The sequence below is a fragment of the Xenopus laevis genome, chromosome 9_10S (genome assembly GCF_017654675.1).
Source record: "Xenopus laevis strain J_2021 chromosome 9_10S, Xenopus_laevis_v10.1, whole genome shotgun sequence".
NCBI classification, from domain to species: domain Eukaryota; kingdom Metazoa; phylum Chordata; class Amphibia; order Anura; family Pipidae; genus Xenopus; species Xenopus laevis.
The window spans coordinates 103,819,008-103,842,279 of NC_054388.1; the positions used below are offsets into that span (position 1 = coordinate 103,819,008).

Below are 23,272 nucleotides of genomic sequence, written 5' to 3' on the forward strand. Positions count from 1 at the left end.
ACGTTTTCCTATACGAATCCTCCTAAGCCTGTGTACTCCAGGTTTCAGTGCTGTAACTACAAGGGGAGCCTGGAGTGCAACTTGGCATCAACGCTGACAAAGCACAGTCAATGTTTTCTAAGAAAAAAACGCTGCATTGCAGGTCTGTTTCTGCACTTTGTACACTGAGCTTGGGTTCATAAATGAGCCTTTTAGCCTTGTGCAGGATCCTCTATCTATTCATCTTGCTTCTAGCAGCCCTCTAAGTGACACGTAGAAGACAGCGAACCCATTTCTCCCAAAGCAGCACAAGCCAATGAGTTATATCTGCATATAAATAAGATCCGATAGCACAAACGGCCGTGACCTTTCCTAAATGTTTTTTGGAGAGTGCAATGAGAAAGGCAGAATCTAAATGACTGCTTTATACTGAAGTCTCGCAGGAAGCGAATGTCAAAACTACTGGAGAATCTCAAGACTTTCAGTTGGGGGGGGGAGCACCAGTGGAGTGTGTACACTTTTTACATTTAAATTAACAATATCATCCCATTAATCTGAATGGTTTGTACATAATTTTAATACATATAAGTGCAAATTGCTATAAACCTTTCAATTGGTTTCAGATCTAGACCTGGACACAATCTCCCCCCATACAGCCTCTGCCATTACCTTAGAGCAAATCATCTCCTTGTACTGTAGTTCCAATGAGCAGTCTCCATGGTGCCCACTTTAATTATATGGCACATAATACCCAGGGTCCCTATAGTTACAATGGACAAAAAGCCTCCACCACAAAAGCATTGCAATGACCTACCCTCCCCACTTGCCCACAATTGTACAGTGTCCCTAAAATAAGACTGCATAACATCAATAGTGTTCCCTTAAATTACTAATGGGTGAATTTGTCCCGTTTCGCCGTAACATTTGCAAATTTCCCGCTAATTGGCAAAAAAATGCGCGAAACGTTTTGAAGTAAAGGGGTGTCAAAACTATTTTGATGTGCGTTGATTTCGGTGCCCGCGAAATTTTTATACTCTTGGCTAGGGATGTAGCGAACTGTTCGCCCGCGAACTAGTTCGCGCGAACTTCGACCGTTCGCGTCCGCCGAATGTTCGCGAACGTTTGGGAACGTTCGCATTTTGAGTTCGCGTTCGACCATTCGACCATTCGAATTCCTTCGACCGCTAAAAATCGAACGATTTCCATTCGTTCGAACGATTGTAAGCATTCGATCGAATGAAAATCATTCGATCGAATGGCTTCGATCGTTCGATTCGAATGAAAATCCTTCGATCGAACGATTAAAATCCTTCGATCGTTCGAATCGAACGATTTTAGCGGGTGTTCGAAGTTCGCGAACTGTTCGCGAACGTTCGAATATTTTGCCGGTGTTCGCGAACGGCGTTCGCGAACACCAAATCGGCAGTTCGCTACATCCCTACTCTTGGCTATTTTGTCCAAATCTATTTAAGTCAATGGGCGTTCGAATAATTGTGACGCACAACAATTTTTATGCCCGCGGCTATTCTGATACAATTTTTTTTGACGCAGCGGATTCTTCGACTGCAGAACTTTCTCCACAGTTTCACAAATGTATTCGCCGGCGACGGAAAGCAGAAATTCGCAGCGAATTCGGGCCTGTTTAATTTATTCTCCCATCACTACATAAAATTACTCTGTTCAGTAGTGTCCTTAAAATTACACTGCACAGCTTCAACAGTGTCTCTAAAATTACACTACACTAAGATTACACTGCACAGCTTTAACAGTTTCCCTAATATTAAACAGTATAGCAGCAATAGTGTTATTAACATTACACTGCACAGTGGTGTCCATAAAATTACATTACAAGGCCTTTTCAGTGTCCCCAAAATGACACATTACAACCGTGTCCATTAAATTACACTGCCCATCCTTCTATAGTGTCTATAAAATTACACTACATAGCAAGCCATAAAGCATCCATAAAAGTGCAGACATCATCTTATGTTATATGACGTTATATTATATTGCACAAACTACTCCATATATTTTTCATTGTGCAGACCCCCTCAGTGTCCCTGAAGTTTCACAGCCTAAAGTCCCCAGTGTCCCAATATCTACATTGCACAAAGACTCTCAATAACCCAACAGTTACATTCTGCCGTCTCACCCACAATTTTCCAGTTATTCTGGACAACTGGACACAAAGTCAACTTGGATGCATCATGACCCCCTGCCCACTGTGGGTATTCGTCTGGGATTACTTCTCCTGATTAGTGATGGGCGAATTTATTCGCCAGGTGCGAATTCGAACGAAAATAAATTTGCAAAACTGGCGCGAAAATTTGCCAGCGGAAATTTGCCGGCGTCCAAAAAAAATGGATGCCGGCGTCCAAAAAAAATGGATGCCGGCGTCCAAAAAATGGATGCCGGCACCCAAAAAATGGATGCCGGCGTCAAAAACAGACGCCGGTGTCAAAAATGAGATGCCGGCGCCGTTTCACAAATTTTTAGCCGTTTCGAGAATTTAACAGGGAAATTCGTGAATTTTTCGGTGAAGCAAAATGCCCCAAATTCACCCATCACTATTACTGATACCCATGAGCGTGACAAATTTGTGCTCATGGCCTGTTTTGGTTATATTGCCAGTATATTCTTTAGCTCATTGTGGTGCCACACACAAGCTGTGCTGCAGCTGTAGCAAAGGGCACTGGTAGCAGTCATCAAAGTGTACTAAACCCTAGAAATGAATATGGCTAAAATGTCATATTTTATATACTTAACTTATTGCACCAGCCTTCAAACTTGTCACAGGGGGTCACCACCTTGGAAAGTGTTTGTGACACTCACATGCTCAGTGGGCTCTGATTGGCTGTTGAGAAGCTAAGCTTAGGGCTCGTCACTAATTATCCAGCAGAAAATGAGCTTCCCCTGTAATATAAGCTGATGCTACAGGTTTGCTGATTATTAAATTCTGATGCTAATTGCACTGGTTTCTGTGCTGCCATGTAGTAATTATCTGTATTAATTACTAATCAGCCTTATATTGTGACATTTCTATTCTATGTGTACTGTATATTGTGAGTGGGTCCCTAAGCTCAGTAAGTGACAGCAGCACAGAGCATGTGCAGTGAATCAGCAGAAAAGAAGATGGGGAGCTACTGGGGCATCTTTGGAGACACAGATCTTTACTGTTAATGGTTGCCTTGGGCTGGTACAGAAACCCAAAACACAATGTACAACATTTCTAGGCTACTTCTTTCATTAAGCTTTATTTCTCCTTTAACTTAAATGCTGACCACATATAATTACCTACAAGAGTCTGCTTTCCAACATAGGGTCAATAGATGTTGATGGACTACGACTTCCAATGTGCTTTATGCCTTATAATACAATTACCTTCAAGAGCCTGTTACACAACCTAGGGTCAATAGAGGTTGATGGATTTTGAATTCCAGTGTGTTTTATGTCTTTCTTATATCTTAAACAATGAGGTCCATCAATATCTGGGGATCCAAGTTTAAAGGTGGCCATAGATGTAACAATTATGATCTTTCCTGGAAAATATATTTCTAAGAAAGATTGTTCGTTCATTTCAAGACGCAGTGTAGAGCTGAATCTTCAGATGTACATATGGAAACAGTAGAATCCCATCTGTATCTGACAATTCAGCACTAGCAATGGCCAATGTTCAGGGGCCTTCACCCAATCAAAATCGCCCATCTGGACCAATTGACGAGCCAACCAATATCCAAGCCTTCTGCTGATATCGGTCAGCTCTTCTCCCACCATAAACGCACTGAATATCATACGAAATTTTGTTTCATACCATAATATCGGTGAATGTATGGCCACCTTAAGAAGGAGGGTGAAACAGCCTGATCGAACAAGACCCGATGACATCTCATCATCCCTACAGTGCTTACTCTTGGTTATAAGTGACATGACCATTAGTGACCTATTGACCTACTCTATCATTAAATATCCCATTAACCTACTGAGAAATGACAACTTGGGAAGGATAAGCAAGTGATAGATAAGGGCCACATTCTGTCCAGATCTTTAGTTTCTTCCATAATGGCCTGTTATCGGCAAGCTGAAAAACGATTAGTGTTCTCCGCCTCTTTGACATAAAGTGGTATTAACATCCATGGATATTCTTTATCAGACATGTCCTTAGACATCTGGGTCGTATTTACATACATTATCATTCGTAGTAGCAAATAATAGTTGCCCTAGAAGTTTATCATCCCACATGTTCTTAATCTGTATATTGCTCTGTAAAACATTTCCTTTAAAGGGAATATATTCCCTATTTACATGCAGGGTTTCTTTTTTTGCCATCTGTCTTTCCTTAAATAAACAGCAATGTATAAAGCCCATAGATAAGGCAATGAGCTCAGAATATCCCTCACTGTATGTTTGCATTTATCCGTGAGTGGCATGTTTACCAACTCTCCCTAATTCCCAGGAAAATCCTTATTTTTATTCTCTATCCCAGGGAAGTTTGGCCCCTGGAAATGTCCTAGGAATTTATTATTGACCACCTACACATAGTTATGGATTATTTCATTACTTCTGCAAAACATACTGGACCCTACAACATCATCTTTTTAGGCTTTCTATCACCCCAAACTTAGGGGGAGATTATCTATTTCCCAAATATATCTTGGAGCTGTGCATCAATTAGGGACCTCTAAGAAGGTTAGAATTTAGTGGTCATTAAGAGAAGGTGGAACAGAAGTAAGCAAGGCAACTTCGTCTTTCATGTTTTAATGCAAGTGCAGAATAAGGACTCTGTAAACACCATTAGCTTCAGGGAACATAAATGAATAAACAGCTGGTTTTGGGATTTTTATCTCTTTATGAGTTACTTCTTGTATATATCCCCAAGGACAACATAACATTTCTTAAATGTATTATTTGAAACACAAGCAATTAAATCTAATTTTCATTCTGCTTTTATCTTTTAATGAGTTTTTAAAAGGGATATTTGTATGATGCCAAGCTGGAGTTCCCCTGTTTTGTGAGTCATGCAATGAATTGATGGAGGGATTGGTCATTTTTGTATTTAACCTGTTTTTTTTGGTATAAATTGTATTTATTTCTAGCCAATGTCAAATTAGGAGCCTCATTATATTACATGTATGGGACCAGTTATCCAGAAACGCCTGGGCCTGTTACGGATAATGGATCTTTTTGTAATTTGTATCTTCATACCTTAAGTCTACTGGAAAATCATATAAACATTAGATAACCGCAAAGGGATGGTCCTCGAATAAGGATTAATTAAATCTTAGTTGGGATCAAGTGCAAGGTACTGTTTTATTATTGCAGAGAAAAAATAAATAATTTTTTAAAAAACATCTGTATTATTTGTATAAAATGGAGTCTATGGGAGACAGCCTTTTGTAATTCGAAGCTTTCTGGATTAAAGCTTTCCAGATAATGGATCCCATACCTGTAGTACCTCAACTCTATTTACTGGCACAATAAAAGAAATTGCCTACCTTAATGGTATGATGCCTCTTGTATAATCAAATAGTGGGGCTTGTAGGGCTGCCCCCACAAAAGGGACTTGGAGCAATGGTAGGGGGGGCCTAGCCTTAAAGGGCATGTGAAGGCAAAAAAATAAAATCACATTTTTACTTTCTTTAATGAAAAAGAAACCTATCTCCAATATACTTTAATTAAAAAATGTGTTGGTTTGATGTTTTTATAAGAAACCTGACTGTATGCAGTGAAATTCTCCCTTCATTTACTGCTGTGGATAGGAATTGTCAGACAGTCCCTAACTGCTCTGCAGGGAAACAATCATACTTAAGAACAGCAGGGGGAGCCCCCACCTTACTTCCCAGCCATGCAGAACTCAAGCAGCTTTGTTGGTTTCCATGTAGAGCAGTCGGCGACTGTGTAGAGGTTTGTATTGGATTTTATTTTTGCCTTTACATCCCCTTTACTGTTTCCAACTCCAGCTGCAGGGACAAAGATCATGGAGCCAGATTTAAACAGATAAACTGAGATTCTATTTGGAGGATTATTTTGCTGCAGCCACTGGTTCTGCAGAGTTGGAGAAAGTTTGTATTAAACAATAGAAAAAATCCACATTAGATTACATGACAACACAGGACCCAGTGCAGTCTGTATATTCTGATTATTAATCAGTCTTGCTGTATTGGCTTCTGGCAGATATTATTTGACTTGTGCTGTTTTGATAATTTATTAAGATCCCTAAACAGCCCAGACCCCACTGAGCATGTGTGAAATGTTTAACAGTTTAACAAATTTACAAGATGGTGACCCCCTGTGACCAACTTTGAAAGCATAAATCATTTGTTTTGTTAGGCTTCTGGTGCAGTAAGTTTATGTTTATGTTTAGTAAACAAAGTACAGCAGTACTAGCCTTATTCTATTTTAGACTTTACTTCCCCTTTAAAAACTGTTATTGTGACATCAACGGAAAATGACTGCTGACTCTCCAGGACTATGGGCAATACAGCAACTGTAACTTCACATGCACAAAGGGAGGCCAGACCAATTGTTGAAACTCAAAGGGGGAGCTTGAAGAAGAAATATCTGAAAACCAATTCCATTGGGTATTTTAATTGGTTGGTCAACACATAATGAATGGATAATAGTATTCCTGTAGTGCATAGTATATCTCTTCTGCTTCAGTAGATCTATAGGAGCCATGAAGGACAAGCCTCCAGAATCCTATCTTTCCAGGCTGAACTGTTGCATTGTTAGTACAGGTATAGGATCCCTTAACCAGAAACCCGATATCCAGAAACCTCCGAATTACAGAATGGCTGTCTCCCATAGACTCCATTTTATCCAAATAATCCAAATTTTTAAAAATGATTTCCTTTTTCTCTGTAATAATAAAACAGTAGCTTGTACTTGATCCCAACTAAGATATAATTAATTCTTATTGGAAGCAAAACCAGCCTATTGGGTTTATTTAATGTTTACATGATTTTCTAGTAGACTTAAGACCAAAATTACAGAAAAATCCGTTATCTGGAAAACCCCAGGTCCAAAGCATTCTGGATAACATGTCCCATACCTGTATTTCTTAACAAATATATAGTACAATTTGGTAAAACCCCAGAGAATCCTATCCTAAGATTTTCAAAATTTTGCTTAATTTGTTATAAAAAGATATAATGCAAACCATGCTTATCATAGTCGCCTTATTAGGCGCAGCCAATATTCCCTTCACATTGTAACCGCGTCTAAATATTTTAAAAACATTTGTTTTTTCTATTTTACACCTTTTGCATTACAACATATCCGCTTCCATTGCTCATGCTCATCATAAAAACACTCATATTTTTCTTTTTAATGGAAGTATACTTACATTACAAAATTTGTATCCATAAAACACCTGTTGCGCAGTAGCCCAGCCCAAAGCTGAACGCCGACGATTCCAAAGATGAAAAACACAAAGAAACACAAGAGAAGGACGTTGCCTAACATAGGCAGAGTATCTAGCAGCAGGGTCACCAGTATCCTCATACCTACATGGAAGAGGAGAGGGATCTGTTAGCAGTGATCATTATTTACAAATAAAAACACTACAATGTCTTGATTAAATACAATTTCACACCCTTTTACTATGAAACCCCTTCATAAATTCTTGTGCCACAAACTTCCTTCCAAAGTCACACAATTAGTTGAATGTAGTGCCAATGTGTCCCATGATCTCAAAATAAATACTGTTTACTTGTTTTTTTGAAGGCCTGTAAGTTGGTTACAGAACTTATCCCAACAAACAGCATTAATGAGACCAAGGAGCTATCAAAACACATCTAGGATTAAGTGCTGGAGAAGCAGCAATCATCTCTCAACTGGAGCTATTTATAAGGCAAGCCTCACAAACGTGGAAGAATTTTCTCCTGCCGATACTACAATTTATTATATATCATTTGTTTCTAGCTCCAGTAGAGATAAGTTTTTATTTGAGTATAGGCAGTTTCATACCTCCCAACATTTTGGAAACAGAAAGAGGGACAAAAAGATGTGCAGCATGGAGTGAGCAGGGGTGCTGCGCCAATGAGGCAAGTTGAGGCTGTCGCCTCAGGCGGCAGCGCCCCACTAGGTACCAGGGGGAGGGGGGGGCAGCAGCAACTGCTGCTGCCTCAGGCGGCGGAGGGGTCCGGATCGCCCTGGGAGTGAGGCTAAATTGTTCCACCATGCCCCTTTTTTTACAGCCACACCCCCTGATTACATGCCCATTTTACACAATTTGCCAAGTTACAAAAGTTTGAACACATTTCTGTAGCTTTTATGTTTTATTACAGTTTTACTAATTAAGGTGAATTGCCTTTAAGCTGTCTCCCACGGGACAAAACTGTTACAAATATATCAAGTATCTATTCTGGGCTCTCTGTCAAGAGCCAATTAAGTTAGAAACATCGTATTTCTTTTGGCTGTTCAGTAGTGACCAGCGGGCCGGGCCGACACCGCAGGTTTACCTGCAGGTCGGGCGGGTTCGGGCCGACCTCGCACTCTTCCTTGCAAGTGGCGGGCGGGGTGAGGGTTGAGCTCTTCTCCTGCTCTCCCCACCGTCAAATGCTGGCTTCTGACTTCCGGGTTCGTCCTTTATAGACGATGTGCCTGTTTGCCCCACCCCTTTTGTGACGCATACTGAAGTCGGAAGTAAAGAATAATTATATCTTAGTTGGGATCAAGTACAATGTACTGTTTATTATTACAGAGAAAAAGGAAATCATTTTTAAAAATTTGGATTATTTGATTATAATGGAGTCTATGGGAGATGGACTTTCCATAATTCAGAGCTTTCAGGATAATGGGTTTCCAGATAACAGGTCCCATACCTGGGTCTCGGATCCTCTTGCACTGGGTACAGGACAGTCTTTGTGCCAGTGCTTGACCTTGTGTGTATGTAACTTACTTATTGGTTTCAAAATGATCCATGTATAGTTCTTTTATTTGTATAGGCAACCTATATTATAGATCTATTTTTTAGTTGCTTGTCTTATAGTCCTCAGGCTAACGTCACGTGACGCCAGTGGGGAGAAAACGTCAATACCACTCTGACCATCCCTGCAGACAGTCATAGCCTTTAAAGGGGTTGTCCACCTTTAAATGAACATTTTGTATGAAGTAGAGTTTAATATTCTAAGACAATTTGCAGTTAGCCCTCACTTTTTATCATTTGTGGTTTTTGAATTATTTCACTTTTTTGTTCAGCAATGCTCCAGTATAGCTGGGTATTGTGTTGCTAGAGTCCAAATTACCCTAATAACCAGGCAATGGTTTGAATGAGAGACTGAAATATCAATAAGAGAGAAACTAAATCTAGAGATAAGTAATAAAAAATTACAATAAATTGTAGCCTAACAGAGTAAAAGTTTTTGGCTGCTGGGGTCAGTGACCTTCTTTTGAAAGAGTAAAGCAATTAATTAAAAAAAAATTTAATAAAAATTGAAGACTAGTGGAAAGTTGCATAGAATTTGCTATTCTTTAATATACTAAAAGATACATAAAAGGTGAACTACACTTGTGCACACGTGGGCCATGGCTGCCCGCAGTTTGGAACAGTATGGAGCAGTTTCCAGTCTGCGTACAGGCCCGGATTTATGGCAAGACCACAAAGGCTGCACTCAAGTTGCGCATATATACATTTTCAAGATGTGCGCATTCGCATAAGCACAAGCGGACAGGACACACAGACAGGAAAGGAAGGGTGACGTGGACGAGAAAGGGAGGGTACCGCGGACGGGGAGGGGAAGAGAGACGCTGATAAGGAAAGGAAGGGGACACGGACAGAGAGGGGGAGGCGGACGGGGAAGAGGACACGCAGGCCCGAATTTGTGGCATGTCGCCCAGTAGCATTCAATATGTTGCGCAAGCGCACATGCGCATATACAACACGTGCGCCTATACGTCCAGGCTAGGGTTGCCACCTTTACTGAAAAATATTACCAGCCAGTGGGGGGGGGCACCAAAAGAGGGTGGTCCGTGATGCAAAAGGGGGCAGAGCTACGTGGTGTGCCGCAAAAGGGCGGCATCACATCGATGTCCACAGCGCTGGAAAAAAGGTAAGTTCTGTGCGAATTGGGGGCAGGCCAGGGGCTTTTTTTAAAGGGTATTACAATTTACCGGCAACTGCATTGCCGGTAAATTTGTAATACCGGCCCCGGCCTTGGCAGGTGTTTTACCGGCTAGGCCGGTAAAATACCGGCCGGGTGGCAACTCTAGTCCAGGCACAATCAGGGGACGACGCGGAAGGGAAGGGGAGGGCAACGGGGAAGGTGACGCAGACAGGGAGGGGAAAGGAAGGTAAGAGAGAGGCAGAAGGGTAAAGGGGACGAGCAAAGGAAGGGGGACAAGGAAGTGGAGGGGGGAGGGGGAAGGGGAGGGGAAGAGTGAAGGAGGGGAGGGGAAGGCATGGGGGGGCAATGAGCAGAGACGGCCTACTGGTGCCCTGTGTGTAAATCCGGGCCTAAGGACACAAAAGCGAAAAGGAAGGGGGACATGGACAGAGAGGGGGAGGCAAACAGGGGGGGGGGGAGCGATGAGCGGAGACAGCCTAGAGGTGCCCCATTTGTAAATTTGGGCCTGCCTGCGTAACAATGCCTAAATTTCACCTCTTCAGTCTAGCTCAGCAACATTATCTCTGAAGCAGTGAAAGGGTGAAACTGCTATCAGTGGAATGGAAAGTATCCCTCTCACGCTCTGCCAGCATCCACTAGAACGGCACCCAAACAAACTGAAGAAACATATGTTTCCATGGAGATCTGTGTCACCTGAATAAGTTCAAGCTCTAACAAGAGACATCAAAACAAGGGGAGAAGCAGTCCGCTAACCATTTTCATATATTTTAGGGGGGGAGGGAAACAGTTAGAAAGATATGTAAGTGGACTAAATGAACCGTATCTGAGCACTAATTAAAAAGAAAAAATCAAGCCTTTTTTACATTGAATATTTACTCTCTGCCACTCTTGGCTCTGAACAAGGACAACTTCTGATTGTTCTAATTGGGGCAACATGAACCGTCTAAAACCATAACGATGTTTGCAGCATTGAGTGAATAGAAAGCCCTGGAGCGCTGCCCAGCCAGCAGTAATTTAGTTAAACGGTATTGATATGACTGTGATCTCAGTATACGGCGGCTGATAAAAAGATGACAGGAAATGACTGATGCGACTGCTGCCCTTTTAATGACACGGCAGATCTCTATAAAAATGGCTCTAACGAAGAACTGTGCTCACACACAAACCAAGGGCGCTCATACATGCTAGGTTACACCAGCCAATGCACCTTTTTCTCTCACATTGCTTCCTGCTACTGTTAGACCCTGCATTATTTCCTGTCAGGTGATCTCTGAGGGAGCACACAGAGCATGACAAAATGGCGGCTCAAGTTAAAAACATGTAGAAGGGAAATACCAACTGATATGGATTTGGTAAGATTCCTTAATAGGCCACATATTATCATATAAAAGTATCTGTTGTTTAAGTATTCATTCTAAAGTTATGGTATCCCTTTAATTAGCTAAGGCTTATTAAAGGGTATCTCTACCCAGGGGTGTATTTTTATTAAGGCTTGAGCCTAGGGTGGCAGGTTTTGGAGGGCGGCCCTTGGGTGCATATAAATGAATTTTTTAAATTAGATTAAAAAAAAAAATCGCCCAGCCTCTTCCACGGATTTCCATATTAAATCCGGTGAAAAAGATGGGGGGGGGGGAGTGAGGGGTAGGGGGCTGGGCTGGTTGGCAGAAGTGACATCACGCTTCACATAGGAGGCATGTTTAGGTCTGGTGCCTAGGGCAGCATTGGACCTAAAAACAGTCCTGTCTCTACCCCAAAAAACTATTTCTTTTTGCCTAATGGACAAAAAATTTAATTATGAGCAACTTACCTTATGACTGTTCAATGGTTTTAACTTCTTTTGTAAATGTAATTCGACTTATTGGAATTGTTCAGTATAAAAATAAAAACTGGGTAAATAGATAGGCTGTGCAAAATAAAAAATGTATCTAATATAGTTAGTTAGCCAAAAATGTAATGTATAAAGGCTGGAGTGACTGGATGTGTAACATAATAGCCAGAACACTACTTCCTGCTTTTCAGCTCTCTTGGTTTCCACTGATTGGTTACCAGGCAGTAACCAATCAGAGACTTGAGGGGGGGGCACATGGGTCATATCTGTTGCTTTTGAATCTGAGCTGAATGCTAAAGTTCAATTGCAAACTCACTGAACAGATATGTCCCATGTGGCCTCCCTTATTGTCACTGATTAACCCAGAGTTAGAGAGCTGAAAAGCAGGAAGCAGGAAGACGGTAATGATCATCGATTGCCTGATGGCCATGTCAATCTAGGAGAATCCTGCCAGGTTTTCCCAATTCGGAAAACCAGGCAAGCAGTTTTGTCCTTCTGAAAACTGGGCTGTCTGGGTCAAAAAGGGAAAGGTGACAACCCTACTAGGCAGGTAGGTGACCTATGATTTCTATGGAAATTGTGGGTGCAATTGTTCAAAAATGTGATAATATTTTTCCTGGAAGAATGCACCTGCAGATACAGTTGATTCCCCTATTAGGATGGCCACCCACCAATCTGTAAATTGCTTAGCCAACGAAACACTATGGAGATAAGTTCTGCAGCAAACCAATAATATGTTTCTCTTTTCAGTTTATCAAGCGTCTTTCTCCCAGCAAACAAAAAAAAAAAAATTCTAAATAGGCAGAATGGTTAGCACTCTGGCCAAGTATATATATATTTTATATAGATATTCATGGCTTTTGTGTATCATAAGGCCATTTCTACAGGTGCTGTGAATATATAGTGAATAAAGTACCCCCTATTGTAAAATATAAGAATATTATAAGTCACAGAGAGGTTCCATGACTATATAAAAACATGAGGCCGAAGGCCAAGTGCTTTTATACAGGTCATGGAACTCTGAGGTAACTTCTAATATCCTCATATTTTCCAACAAGGGGTACTTTATTTATTATAATACACACGTTTTTGTGGGTCATGTGACAGAAATGACATCACTACTCACCGTTTATAACTGATGGCATCACTAGTCACCGTTTATAAGGATATCATTTACAAGATATTCATGGCTTCTATGTATTATAAGGCCATTTCTACAGGTGCTGTTTAGTACAGCAAGACTTAAACAGAATACTGTTACACTATGTTCATATCTCACGTTGTTGATATATTTCATGGTCAAACAGAAATGAAAATTGCAAATTGAACAGATTTCTTTCCCCCACTTTAGGGTTATTAGGGACCGTTTTCCTCCAGCCGACCTATCCAAACACACAATGAAGAGCCACGAACATCTGCCTTTTATTAAGTCTTATCCTCCAAAGATGATTGAAGGTGAGCCATGATGGCATTAGCATATGACACAGCAGCCTTCCACCTCCTCTGATCTACTTTCCTAATTGGTTTCAAAGAAAGTACAGCTGGTCCCTCTCCTGTATTAACCTGGGAAACGACTTTAGCTCTGTGCAGAGAGCATAATGTACAACTTAATTATATTTCTCATTTCTAATAACTGCCATTGCATTCGGCATCAGAAGACCTCTGGCTGTAGATTCCTGAGGCTGCCAAAAAAAATTCTATCAGAAGCATCTTTTATATATAAAGTCCGCATCTGTCTATCCAGCACTTACAAATAGCAACAAATGTCATATTTTATCTTTAAATTTTATCTTTTGTTTTCCATGAAAGAAGTCTGACCACTGTTTATCTTACTGGTAAAGCATTAAGACCTGTGTATTCTGTTCAGCTTATAAATGTGTGCCCCATTGCCCAAATTTCAACATTAATGGCTGTGCCCTTACACAGCAACATATTTATATAAACAATATTCTTAAAGGAGAACTAACCCCCCCAATAAGGAAATACCCTACCTACTACCCCTGTAGTCCTCCCTCCCGCTTACCCCCGTATAGTTAGTTAACTAAGTAATTGCCCCTAAGAGTTTGCTCACGTATCGGCACAGAGCAAGCACAGAGGAGCTTATGGGCGGCCACCATCCAGATCTCAGGCTTTATTCTGTAAGTGAGCGCCGTATTGGTGCATGTGCAGTTGGAACAGTTTTCTGGTTTGTAGCAATTGCACATGAGCCAAAAGTATTGGAAATTGCCGAAAAGAAGATGACCGGAGATCTGGAAGATGAGCCCCGCTGCTCCTACTCCGATATGTGAGAACACTCTTAGAAGCAATTTCAGGGGTAACTTACTATGTGTGTGGGGGGGGAGCAGAGGGGACTACCTAGGGTAGTAGGTAGAGGATTTTCTTATGGGGGGGGTTAGTTCTCCTTTAAGCAAACAAGAAATGGCTAAGGCTAGGTCCAGACGAGTAAGATCTTCACCGGAGGAGAAACGCAGGCTGAGAATTTGCTCCTCCGATGCGCCTGCACCCTGAAACATTACCTCCACACGGGTGCAGGCAAATGCAGTGCATTTCTGAGCCAAATCTCTTGTTTCCACACCGAAATCCGCCACTTCTGTCTGCACTGAAGCGGAGGTAATATTTTCGTGTGCAGTCACATCTGGCAAAAGGGCAGCAACAGAACATTGGATTCTCGGCCTGCGTTGTTCCCCAGGCTGAGATCCAACTTGTCGGCCTTAGCCTAACTGCTGTGTTTTGTGCTTTAATGAGGCAATTTTCAGGTGAAAAACAACTTTTTTTAAATATCCACCTAACCCTAAATGGGTTAAGGGGATGCTCAACAAAATAATTGTTACTTCCCCTAATACCACATTCAGGTACAATGAGTCTGCAAGTCTGAAAATGATGTTGCTGAATGTATAAGCCTTTACTACTATTTTGAGCTTCTGTTTTATTACACCGGGCTCTAATATTTTAATGGCGGCACAGTTATAACTATAATCGACTGCAGTAAAAAGCACAGATTTGGGGATTGTATACAGATTGTGAACAGAGTCAGAAGCAATGGTTTGTTCTGTGTAAAGCTTTTTTTTTTGATGTTTTGGCTGGCTTATAAACAATGGTAATACTGCAAATAAAATGTGGTACTTACTGGGAACCCTGTTAATGGCTCTTAAAGGCCTTAAAACACGTACAGTGCGGATAGCGGACAGGCTGACATTGTGTCCGTCGAGAGAATATTCCAACATCCTATGGGAAAAAGAAGAAAGTTAAGGTACATTGAAATCAGAGTAGGTACAGGTGATAAACAAATGTCCAACCTGATACAGTTGTGCCATTGCCATTAACCAGCTTCCTAATAACAACGATATGCAATCAGGAGTGCTTCTATTACAATAACTGTTCCTTAAAGGAGAATGAAAGTCAATTTACATTGGAGGTGGCAAAAGTTAGGCACCCCCAAGTGATCAGCAGATATCTGCACCGGCCCGGGGGGTTCTTCTAGAGAGCACCATGGAGCGATCCTCTTGCTTCTTCTTCGGTTTTCAAATTTCCAGGAGGAGACGCATGCGCAGTAGAATGAAATATCCGGCTTTTTCATTATAGTTCGACTTTTTGCTCTACTGCGCATGTGCACCCGCGAGAAGACCGAGGAAGAAGGAAGAGGATCGCTCTGTGGTGCTCACTGGAAGAACCCCGGGATCCTGATCTGACAAATGGAGAATGTAGTACAATTTTGTTTTGGTTATATTCTATTGTAATCAAATATCAGGAGGGTGGACCTAGTGCAGGATTATTTTGGGGGGATCCTCTAGCATTAAGTGGGCCTCTGGCCCTGGACAGCTAGGGAAAAAAAGTTAGTGGAATAGTGTTTTTATAACAATCCATCCCTGCAGTTGCTGGACTACATCTCCAAACATGATATTTTAGAGTGTCCTGGAAGTTATCAACCAACAATATCTAGAATGCTCAAAGTTGAGTCAACCTGACTATACTGGGAACTCAGTGCAACTTAGTCACCCATATTTTTACATGATTTGGTGCCATTACTGCCGCAGTTTAATCCTGATACAACTTTGGATGCGAAATGTCCTTATGATAAATGTATGAATATCTAGTTGCAATTAAGCCATTATGGTTATTTTCTGCCTTGGCACATTCTCTGTGCCCAGAAGTTCTATGACTGAGAAGAATGCTTCTAATTTCCTTTCTCCTATCTGGTTCTTTATAGACGTGAAGACTGGTGCCTTCTCTTCTTGGGATCTGTTTGTTATTATTTCTGTTTGCAGGGCTGGAAATTATGAGCAGAAAATACAGTTCTTGTTATTGTAATCAAGCTATAGATGTATAGTCAAGCCATAGAGAGATAGACAGCTAGATAGATGACAAATAGATAACAGACACATAGCAGTTAATAGTCAGCTAAATGGACAGACAATCAGTAGAAAAACAGACATATTGTAATGTAGTACATGTAGTAATGTTCTTGCCTGCAGCCCTACACTTGGGCTAATAGTGTAATAAACTCACTTGAGCAAAGGGAATAGGGCAAATGGAAGGAAAGTATTCATTTCTCCTCTGCTCCCTGCTTATCTGCTAGCTATGCTAATAGCATCATTATGCCCAAGTCTACTTAACAGAGAAAACAAGCCACTTATGTTGATGTCCAGCCCATTAAAAACAGCAATTACCAGAGAATACATAAGATAAGTTTTTATGGGCACTTGAAAATGATCAACTCTGCTTATATCCCCTCGGCCCCTTTTCTCCATAACCACCTCAGACCTTATCTTCTTTTTTCATAACTACTCAACTACCCTTTTTCTTGTTGAATAAACGTTCAACCTCCTATTCTCCCTTATAACCCTTCGACTCCAGAGTCCCCTTCCTTTTACTCCTACATCTTGAACACCCATGTGTGGGCCAACGATGTACCTTCCCTTCCTGATCAGCCCAAGCGATGACCAACTTTAACCTCCTCACTACATAATCCCGAGCCCTACTCTTTTAATTCCATAACCCCTTTCACAATTCATAACCTTTCAATGCTCTCTTGGCCATTATATTCCCTTACTCACTCTGGATTCCAGGTGGGATACTGGCAGACTTTGTAAACATGAATATTTGGAGAGGGTTCATCACTGAGGTAAACTCTAAGACCCATTTCCTTTACCAATTAGAAAAAGGGGGATGTAGAGGTGATTTCAATACTAAAAAACACTATAAAATGGAATTTATTATAAACCCACCCCAACCCTTATTATGAGCTGTTCCTGTTGATTAATCCGGTGCTGAAGCTTTTTGTTCAGTCAGCTGAGCCAGAAGTCTTGCTAACAAACAACTCCTACATTTCTCTCCTTCTCTTCCCCTGAGACTCGCTTCTGCCCTGGCACATCCACCCTCTCCTGTTATGGTAATCTCAATGTTCCTGCTGTTTACAGATGAGTTGCCTTTTGCAAAATAGTGACTAAGCAGTTAGGAGGTTGTTACAAAATAAAAATGACTAATGCTTTCAGAACAAATTAGAACTCTCTATGAGAGCTTTTATTACTTGTAGTATAGACAAAGTTTGGCAGTGAGAGACATCAGGTCTGGCAAACAATTAGAGGGGACCGGGGCCAAACAGGTTACTTTGCTTTCAGACTTCCATCACGACACAACACAGGCAGAGAAATTGGATTGCAGACTTTCAAACTCATAGGAATTGTTCTTTAATATCAAGCTCTTGTAAGAGTCAACATCAGTACAAGACACAATAAAGATATCAGATCTTCTAGGAGTCTAAACCAGACCACACTTTTTCAGATGTAGGGAATCTATTGTGAAAATAAACATTTTATAACAGTAAGCTTCATCTCACTGAAATAAGATTCTTAATATAATCAATAAAAATTCTGTACCATTAATGAAATAATCAAGTTACTCTTCAGTATCTCCCTCTCGCTCAACCTTCATGCAGAGGTCTCGGTCAGATTTAGATTGACAATTAGGTCTAATACAGTATGTCTTTTGGGGGGCTTTGCTTCCTAGTCAATATCGGACTGGGATACCAGGGGCCCACCAGAAAACCTTAGAACGTGGTCCACTTTCCAAACTATTATTCCTCCTGTCCTCACTCAACCTCTTTATTCTCCTAATCTTTTATATCTACTTACTATTCTCTGTTCTTTCATAATTAAGTCTCTTTTTTTCTCATAAAGAAATAGGGAATGACAATGAAACTGGCCAAATGGTTAGAAGCAAAAGGGCCCACAGACACCCAGTTGGCCAGTCCTGTTCCTAGTAGAACTAACTCAATTAACTGACTCCAACACAAACAAAAACTAACAAAATAACTGACTCTGGCACACACCCTGCACGAAAAAGCATTTCCCTCAGCTCCAGTCATTTTCAAAGAGTGAGCTCTGAAACATATTCTAGGCAAAGGGTGACCCCACACCAAGGATGTCTTAGACCTAACTGTGAATCAAAAATTAACTCCACCTCCTGCATGAAGAGAGAATGAAGAGATACAGGTTGCTGAGAGGGGAGAATGAATAGTAACTTAATTAATACATAAATGGCACGGAATGTTTAATTGATTTTTTATTTAGAAAGTTTCTTATTCCAGTGAGATGAAGCTTATATTCAATTTTAATTTTCACAATAAATTCCCTTTAAATGTCAATTCCTAGCGTGCTCCAACAGCTATTGACTTTACTATAGGTGGTTGTGTATTTAGGATATAACCACTGATATGTGCATTAAGCTATATATTCCCACAAGCAATTAAGGATAAAAGAATTACAATTGCTAAAATTCTATTGTTCTAAGATAGTGGTCTGACTTTTTAGCTCAAATACCACTTTGAGGTCCAACATTTGTTCAGGGTTTCCCTTAACTTAATATCTTACACTTACAGCATATAGTGTTTCCCCAAATTTGAACTTTAATAACCTTTAATATAAGCTTTCAAAATTATCTAGAAGGCCAAACAGGCACTTATTAAACCTTACCTTAAACAAAACTTCAGATTGCACCCCCAACCACAGCTCTGGGAACCCCTAAAAGGAGCTGCCTCACAGATTGCAGTAGAGAGCTCATTTATCATCTTCAGATGTACTGGTACAAAAGAGCTTTAGACTACAATAGTCTCCTTAATATATAAAGCAAGCAGTAGTGCTCACAAGTGAAGTGGTCCCCCATAAAGACCCCAGTTCTGGAGCCACTGATTCAGTATTTGCCCAAATCAACTAGCTTTCCCAATCTGTATCTGATGGAACTCATTCAGAGAGCAATCCATCCAGGGTAAATCCCTACCAGTCTAATCAATAATAAACAAGTCTAATTAGACATTGAGAAGGAATTAAAGCCTTGGCCGTACACATGGGTCAATGGGTTACTGATTTAGTCATGAAGGTCTAAACCATCATCCAATACATTCACATGTATAACTGTATGTGAAACCCCTTCCATTCACGAGAAAGTTAAATATGAATGTTATAAATGTTACGAATTGTGTGGATGTGGTATGGGGAGCACTATGGTGTGCCACCAAGAGTCTTGCCTACAGGGACTGGGCCAAAGTGGATCCTTCTAGCACAATGAATTATCATCCATATTGTATATTTATGATACTCACCCCACCATGACGATGAAGAAATCCAGCCAATTCCACGTGTCTCCTAGGTAACACTTCTGCCCAAAGATGCCAAGCGCTACCATCTTAATAACCATCTCCACTGCAAAGAATGCAAAGATGAAGCCATCGAATGCCTGCGGCACAGGAAAGTGTCACATTGTTACACTAGGGATGGTGTTGTTACTAAACAGCACAGCAAGAATATTGCATAGTGAAAATGTTCAGTCTGATAAATTCATTTCCTTGACTCCTTGATGGATTCAGCCACGTTTATATGGCTTGTGTTCAAGCACACAGTAGTGCATCATGGTGCACCCTGCCAAAGTAACTAAGGATACAGCGAGAAGTGACCATATGTTGCCTGATAACATGATTTAGGGATGACGGCTGTCATGATTATTGCTGCTTGTGTGACCCTCAATCTCATTCTCTGTAGGAACCACAGCCAACAAATTCTCTAGGAGTGACTGCAAGGCTGTTGCCAGGAGCCCCTACTCTCTTGTGTGTGTGGGATTTCAGCATTGGGTAAGTTAAGGCCAGGCTGGGGGTCTTCATAACAGCCAAAACAAAAGGAGACAGGCTATTTGAACAGAAAGTATTTATCCCCACTATGGATAGAGTGTTTTTTTCCACTTCTCAGGCCAGTAATGAATAAATCTATAGAAACTCAAACAACTATTTCCTAGCATTCTCATTAAGGAATGAAAGATCTGCTCACTGGCAAGGTTGCACCTCATTGCACCTTTAAAGACTTGCAATTTTACATCTTTACACTAAGCTCCCTCTTTCCCATGCCCTCTGCTTTCTGTGGAACTCACTGGGCTTTGGGGACTTGCTTTTCACAGCAATGCAGCCTCCTGATGGGCCCACTGGGGCAGCAGTCCCCTGTGCAATCACGAGGCACCAGATTTTTCCAATGAGCACTATCAATCACTATTACACATATTGTTAATGTATATGCGCCAATTCCATTGATTCCTCAGTGGTGGCAAATATGTGTACAGTATTTCTTTTTTTTTTTTTTTTGTATCTGGAAATTTTGTTTTTGTTTTTATCATTTGTACAAACTTGTCTGTTGCTGGATATAATTCTTCTCCCAACTGGTCGCTGTACATGATATTTAAGAGGAGCTACGTTCTATTTTGGTGTGGGACTCATATATAAATAGAGGTCCCATGGGAGTTGTGATGGCACAGTGGAATGTTCCCAGGAGGAGTTGTTGTGATAATGAGAGGACAAAGTGTACCCATGGCAACCACCTATGTCATCCAACATTGAACTGGAAATCTACGTTAAAGGCACAATTTCCCCCTGGGGCAAATTAATTTGTTCTTGGCCATTTGCAATATACATATATGGAAATAAAATACATTTTAGTTAATGATCATTTCAGCCTCCTCTAAGTGCATTCAGTTATGGAGCCAATGTCCTCCCAGTGTTAGAGCTCCGGGCATGAGTGTAATATTATGGTTTCCAAAATGACACCATAATCGCTGTATGTAGGATAAAGGCAAGGTGATTTGCATGGTGCTGGGAATCAGCATTCTCATTGGTCGATTCTCCTGCATCCGTTATGAAGTTTTTGGTCAGTAGAATTCTCATAGGTTAATTGGTTTTCCTATGTAATTATGGTTTATTCTCCATCTTCTATAGAAAACTAGGGGGCACAGTGGGACACCATTACTGTATGTTTGGGCATAGTTCTCCTTTAAATCTTTCTCCAGGTCTCCAAGACCAGTGTCCCAATAAATGCAAGAAGAGTCCACCAATGAGAATCCTATCTGCTCTGTGGGTGCTCAGCTCCCTGTTTCTTGCTCATAATCTGGAGGCATTACATATATTTCTTCTGGCCAACAGCAAACCAGCACCATATTTACTTTTTGATGTTTAATTACTGCCTTATATCAGCAGGCTAGTGCTGCACGTTAATCCCACTGTATTAGATAACGGCAAGATGATAGATATAGCACTGGCAAAGATCATATTAATGAGTGGGGGAACGGTTTGCATCTGTAACTGGCTGCTTTTGGAGACCTAGGGTGCTGGAAATGGGAGATATTCAGGGAAGGTTTATGTCCCCTTTAAAGGGGACCTAAACCCAGCTGTAACATCGTCCTGCTGTAACATGAATTGTGCTTAGTACAGGGGAATACCTATGCTGCCATAGTTTTATGGGATCTCTCTGTACAGACTAAGAGCAAACTTAGGGGACTGTTCCTGCTGAATTGTGCTTAGTACAGGGAATACCTATGCTGCCATAGTTTTATGGGATCTCTGTACAAACTATGAGCAAACTTAAGGGTTGTTTCTGCTGAATTGTGCTTAGTACATGCTGCCATGGGATCTCTCTGTATAGACTATGAGCAAACGTAGGGGACTGTTCCTACAGAATTGTGCTAAGTAAAGGGCAATAACTATGATGTCATAAGGGAATTATAACATAACAGGAGGGCCATGGAAGACAATAAGAGTGAGACGAACAATGGAAACCAAAGCAGAAACTTCAAGATGAGTTGAACATCCCATGAAAGCTTATAACATTATGGTAGGAGAGAGAAAGCGAGGCTAATATAGTGTCTTTTTAAGCTTATTTTTTATACTAAATCAAGTACAAATTATGAATGTGAATGGGCAGTGCAGAGTTCTTACCTCAAGAATGTTGCATCTCTCTGACATACAGTTTGTATCCTCGCAAGGCTGGAACATCCCCAGGGTGACGCAGTTCAGCAAAATGACCAGCATGCTGACATGCTCGAACCATGTAGGAAAAGGTAAAGTTAAGGCAAATTGTGCTTGCAATTAGAATAGAGTAGAAAAAAGTGATGCATTATTAATGTAGGATATATCTTACACACACCCATTATCTGTATAACACTGCTAATTACTAGACCCATTTATTAAACCCAATGAGTTTATGAATTCTTTCCGTTTTTATACGGGATGCAAACCCCTATAAATTCTATCCCACTTCCAACTATACCTTCATTACACATATTTGTAAATGTAATTGCTATTCAAAGCAATATCTGACTGTCTCTTTGCTATTCGCTGCACTGCTGCTTCCAACTGCTGAAACATTTTAGCAAACTTACTAACAGACACACGAAGAAGCATGCAAGGCATTGTGAGAAATGAACTATACATGTGCTTTCAAACAGGTGACCAATAAAGGCTAGTAAAGACCCCCAAATAAATGTTGACCTTAATCATATCTTAACTGTCCTCAAGGTGTGCTTTCAATTATGACCTAGGGGAGAAAGTACGGGTTTGCCTAATCTTGACCTCATTGGTCTTCAGGCCCCCGATGTATTGCTTGCTCCCCACTAAGGGGCAGTGTTGGACTAGGGATGCTGCCTCAAGGGCCCCCAAGACCCCCCTGGGCCCCCCAATTGAGCCATAAACTGCCTCCCCTCATCCCACACATACCCCTTTCTTCTCATGGCCAGGGGGAGGGGGCCAGGTAGGGTGGTTGGGGGGCAACGCAATGGCTTGATGCCGGAAGCAGGTCTGGGCTGGTGGGGAGTATTATGATTTGCAATGAGGTCCAGTATCTTATCCCTTAAAAACCGTCTAAATGCTCACCTACCACATGTCAGACTAACCGGCCTATAGTTTTGAGGCTGAGAACGGGATCTCTTCTTGAATTGTGGCACTGCGTTAGTGATTCGCCAGTCTCTCTCTGCACCATGCCAGATTCTTAGGGGGTACACCCCTACAATATAGAAACCTCTGCTGTAATTGGATTTTTTGGTTACCATGTTGGTGTAATGTGCCATATACTGTTCCATTCTCTACAGTATTCAA

General features: G+C 41.1%; 1 protein-coding gene across 3 annotated transcripts in view; it reads right to left on the reverse strand.

Annotated features, from left to right (window-relative positions):
* LOC108702319 (voltage-dependent T-type calcium channel subunit alpha-1H-like) overlaps nt 1–22,225 on the reverse strand; it is a 164,424-nt gene extending 142,199 nt beyond the window's left edge. For 2 of the 3 annotated variants that reach the window (XM_041577897.1, XM_041577896.1), the window contains exons 1-4: nt 22,118–22,225; nt 19,469–19,602; nt 14,999–15,096; nt 7,322–7,481 (exon numbers count right to left, since the gene is read on the reverse strand). In XM_041577897.1, the coding sequence (XP_041433831.1) occupies nt 7,322–7,481; nt 14,999–15,096; nt 19,469–19,602; nt 22,118–22,210 (485 nt within the window). In that variant the 5' untranslated portion in view covers nt 22,211–22,225. The remainder of the gene's footprint in view (nt 1–7,321; nt 7,482–14,998; nt 15,097–19,468; nt 19,603–22,117) is intronic. The other variant, XM_041577894.1, reaches the window with a different exon arrangement.
* Nucleotides 22,226–23,272: the final 1,047 nt, after the last annotated feature.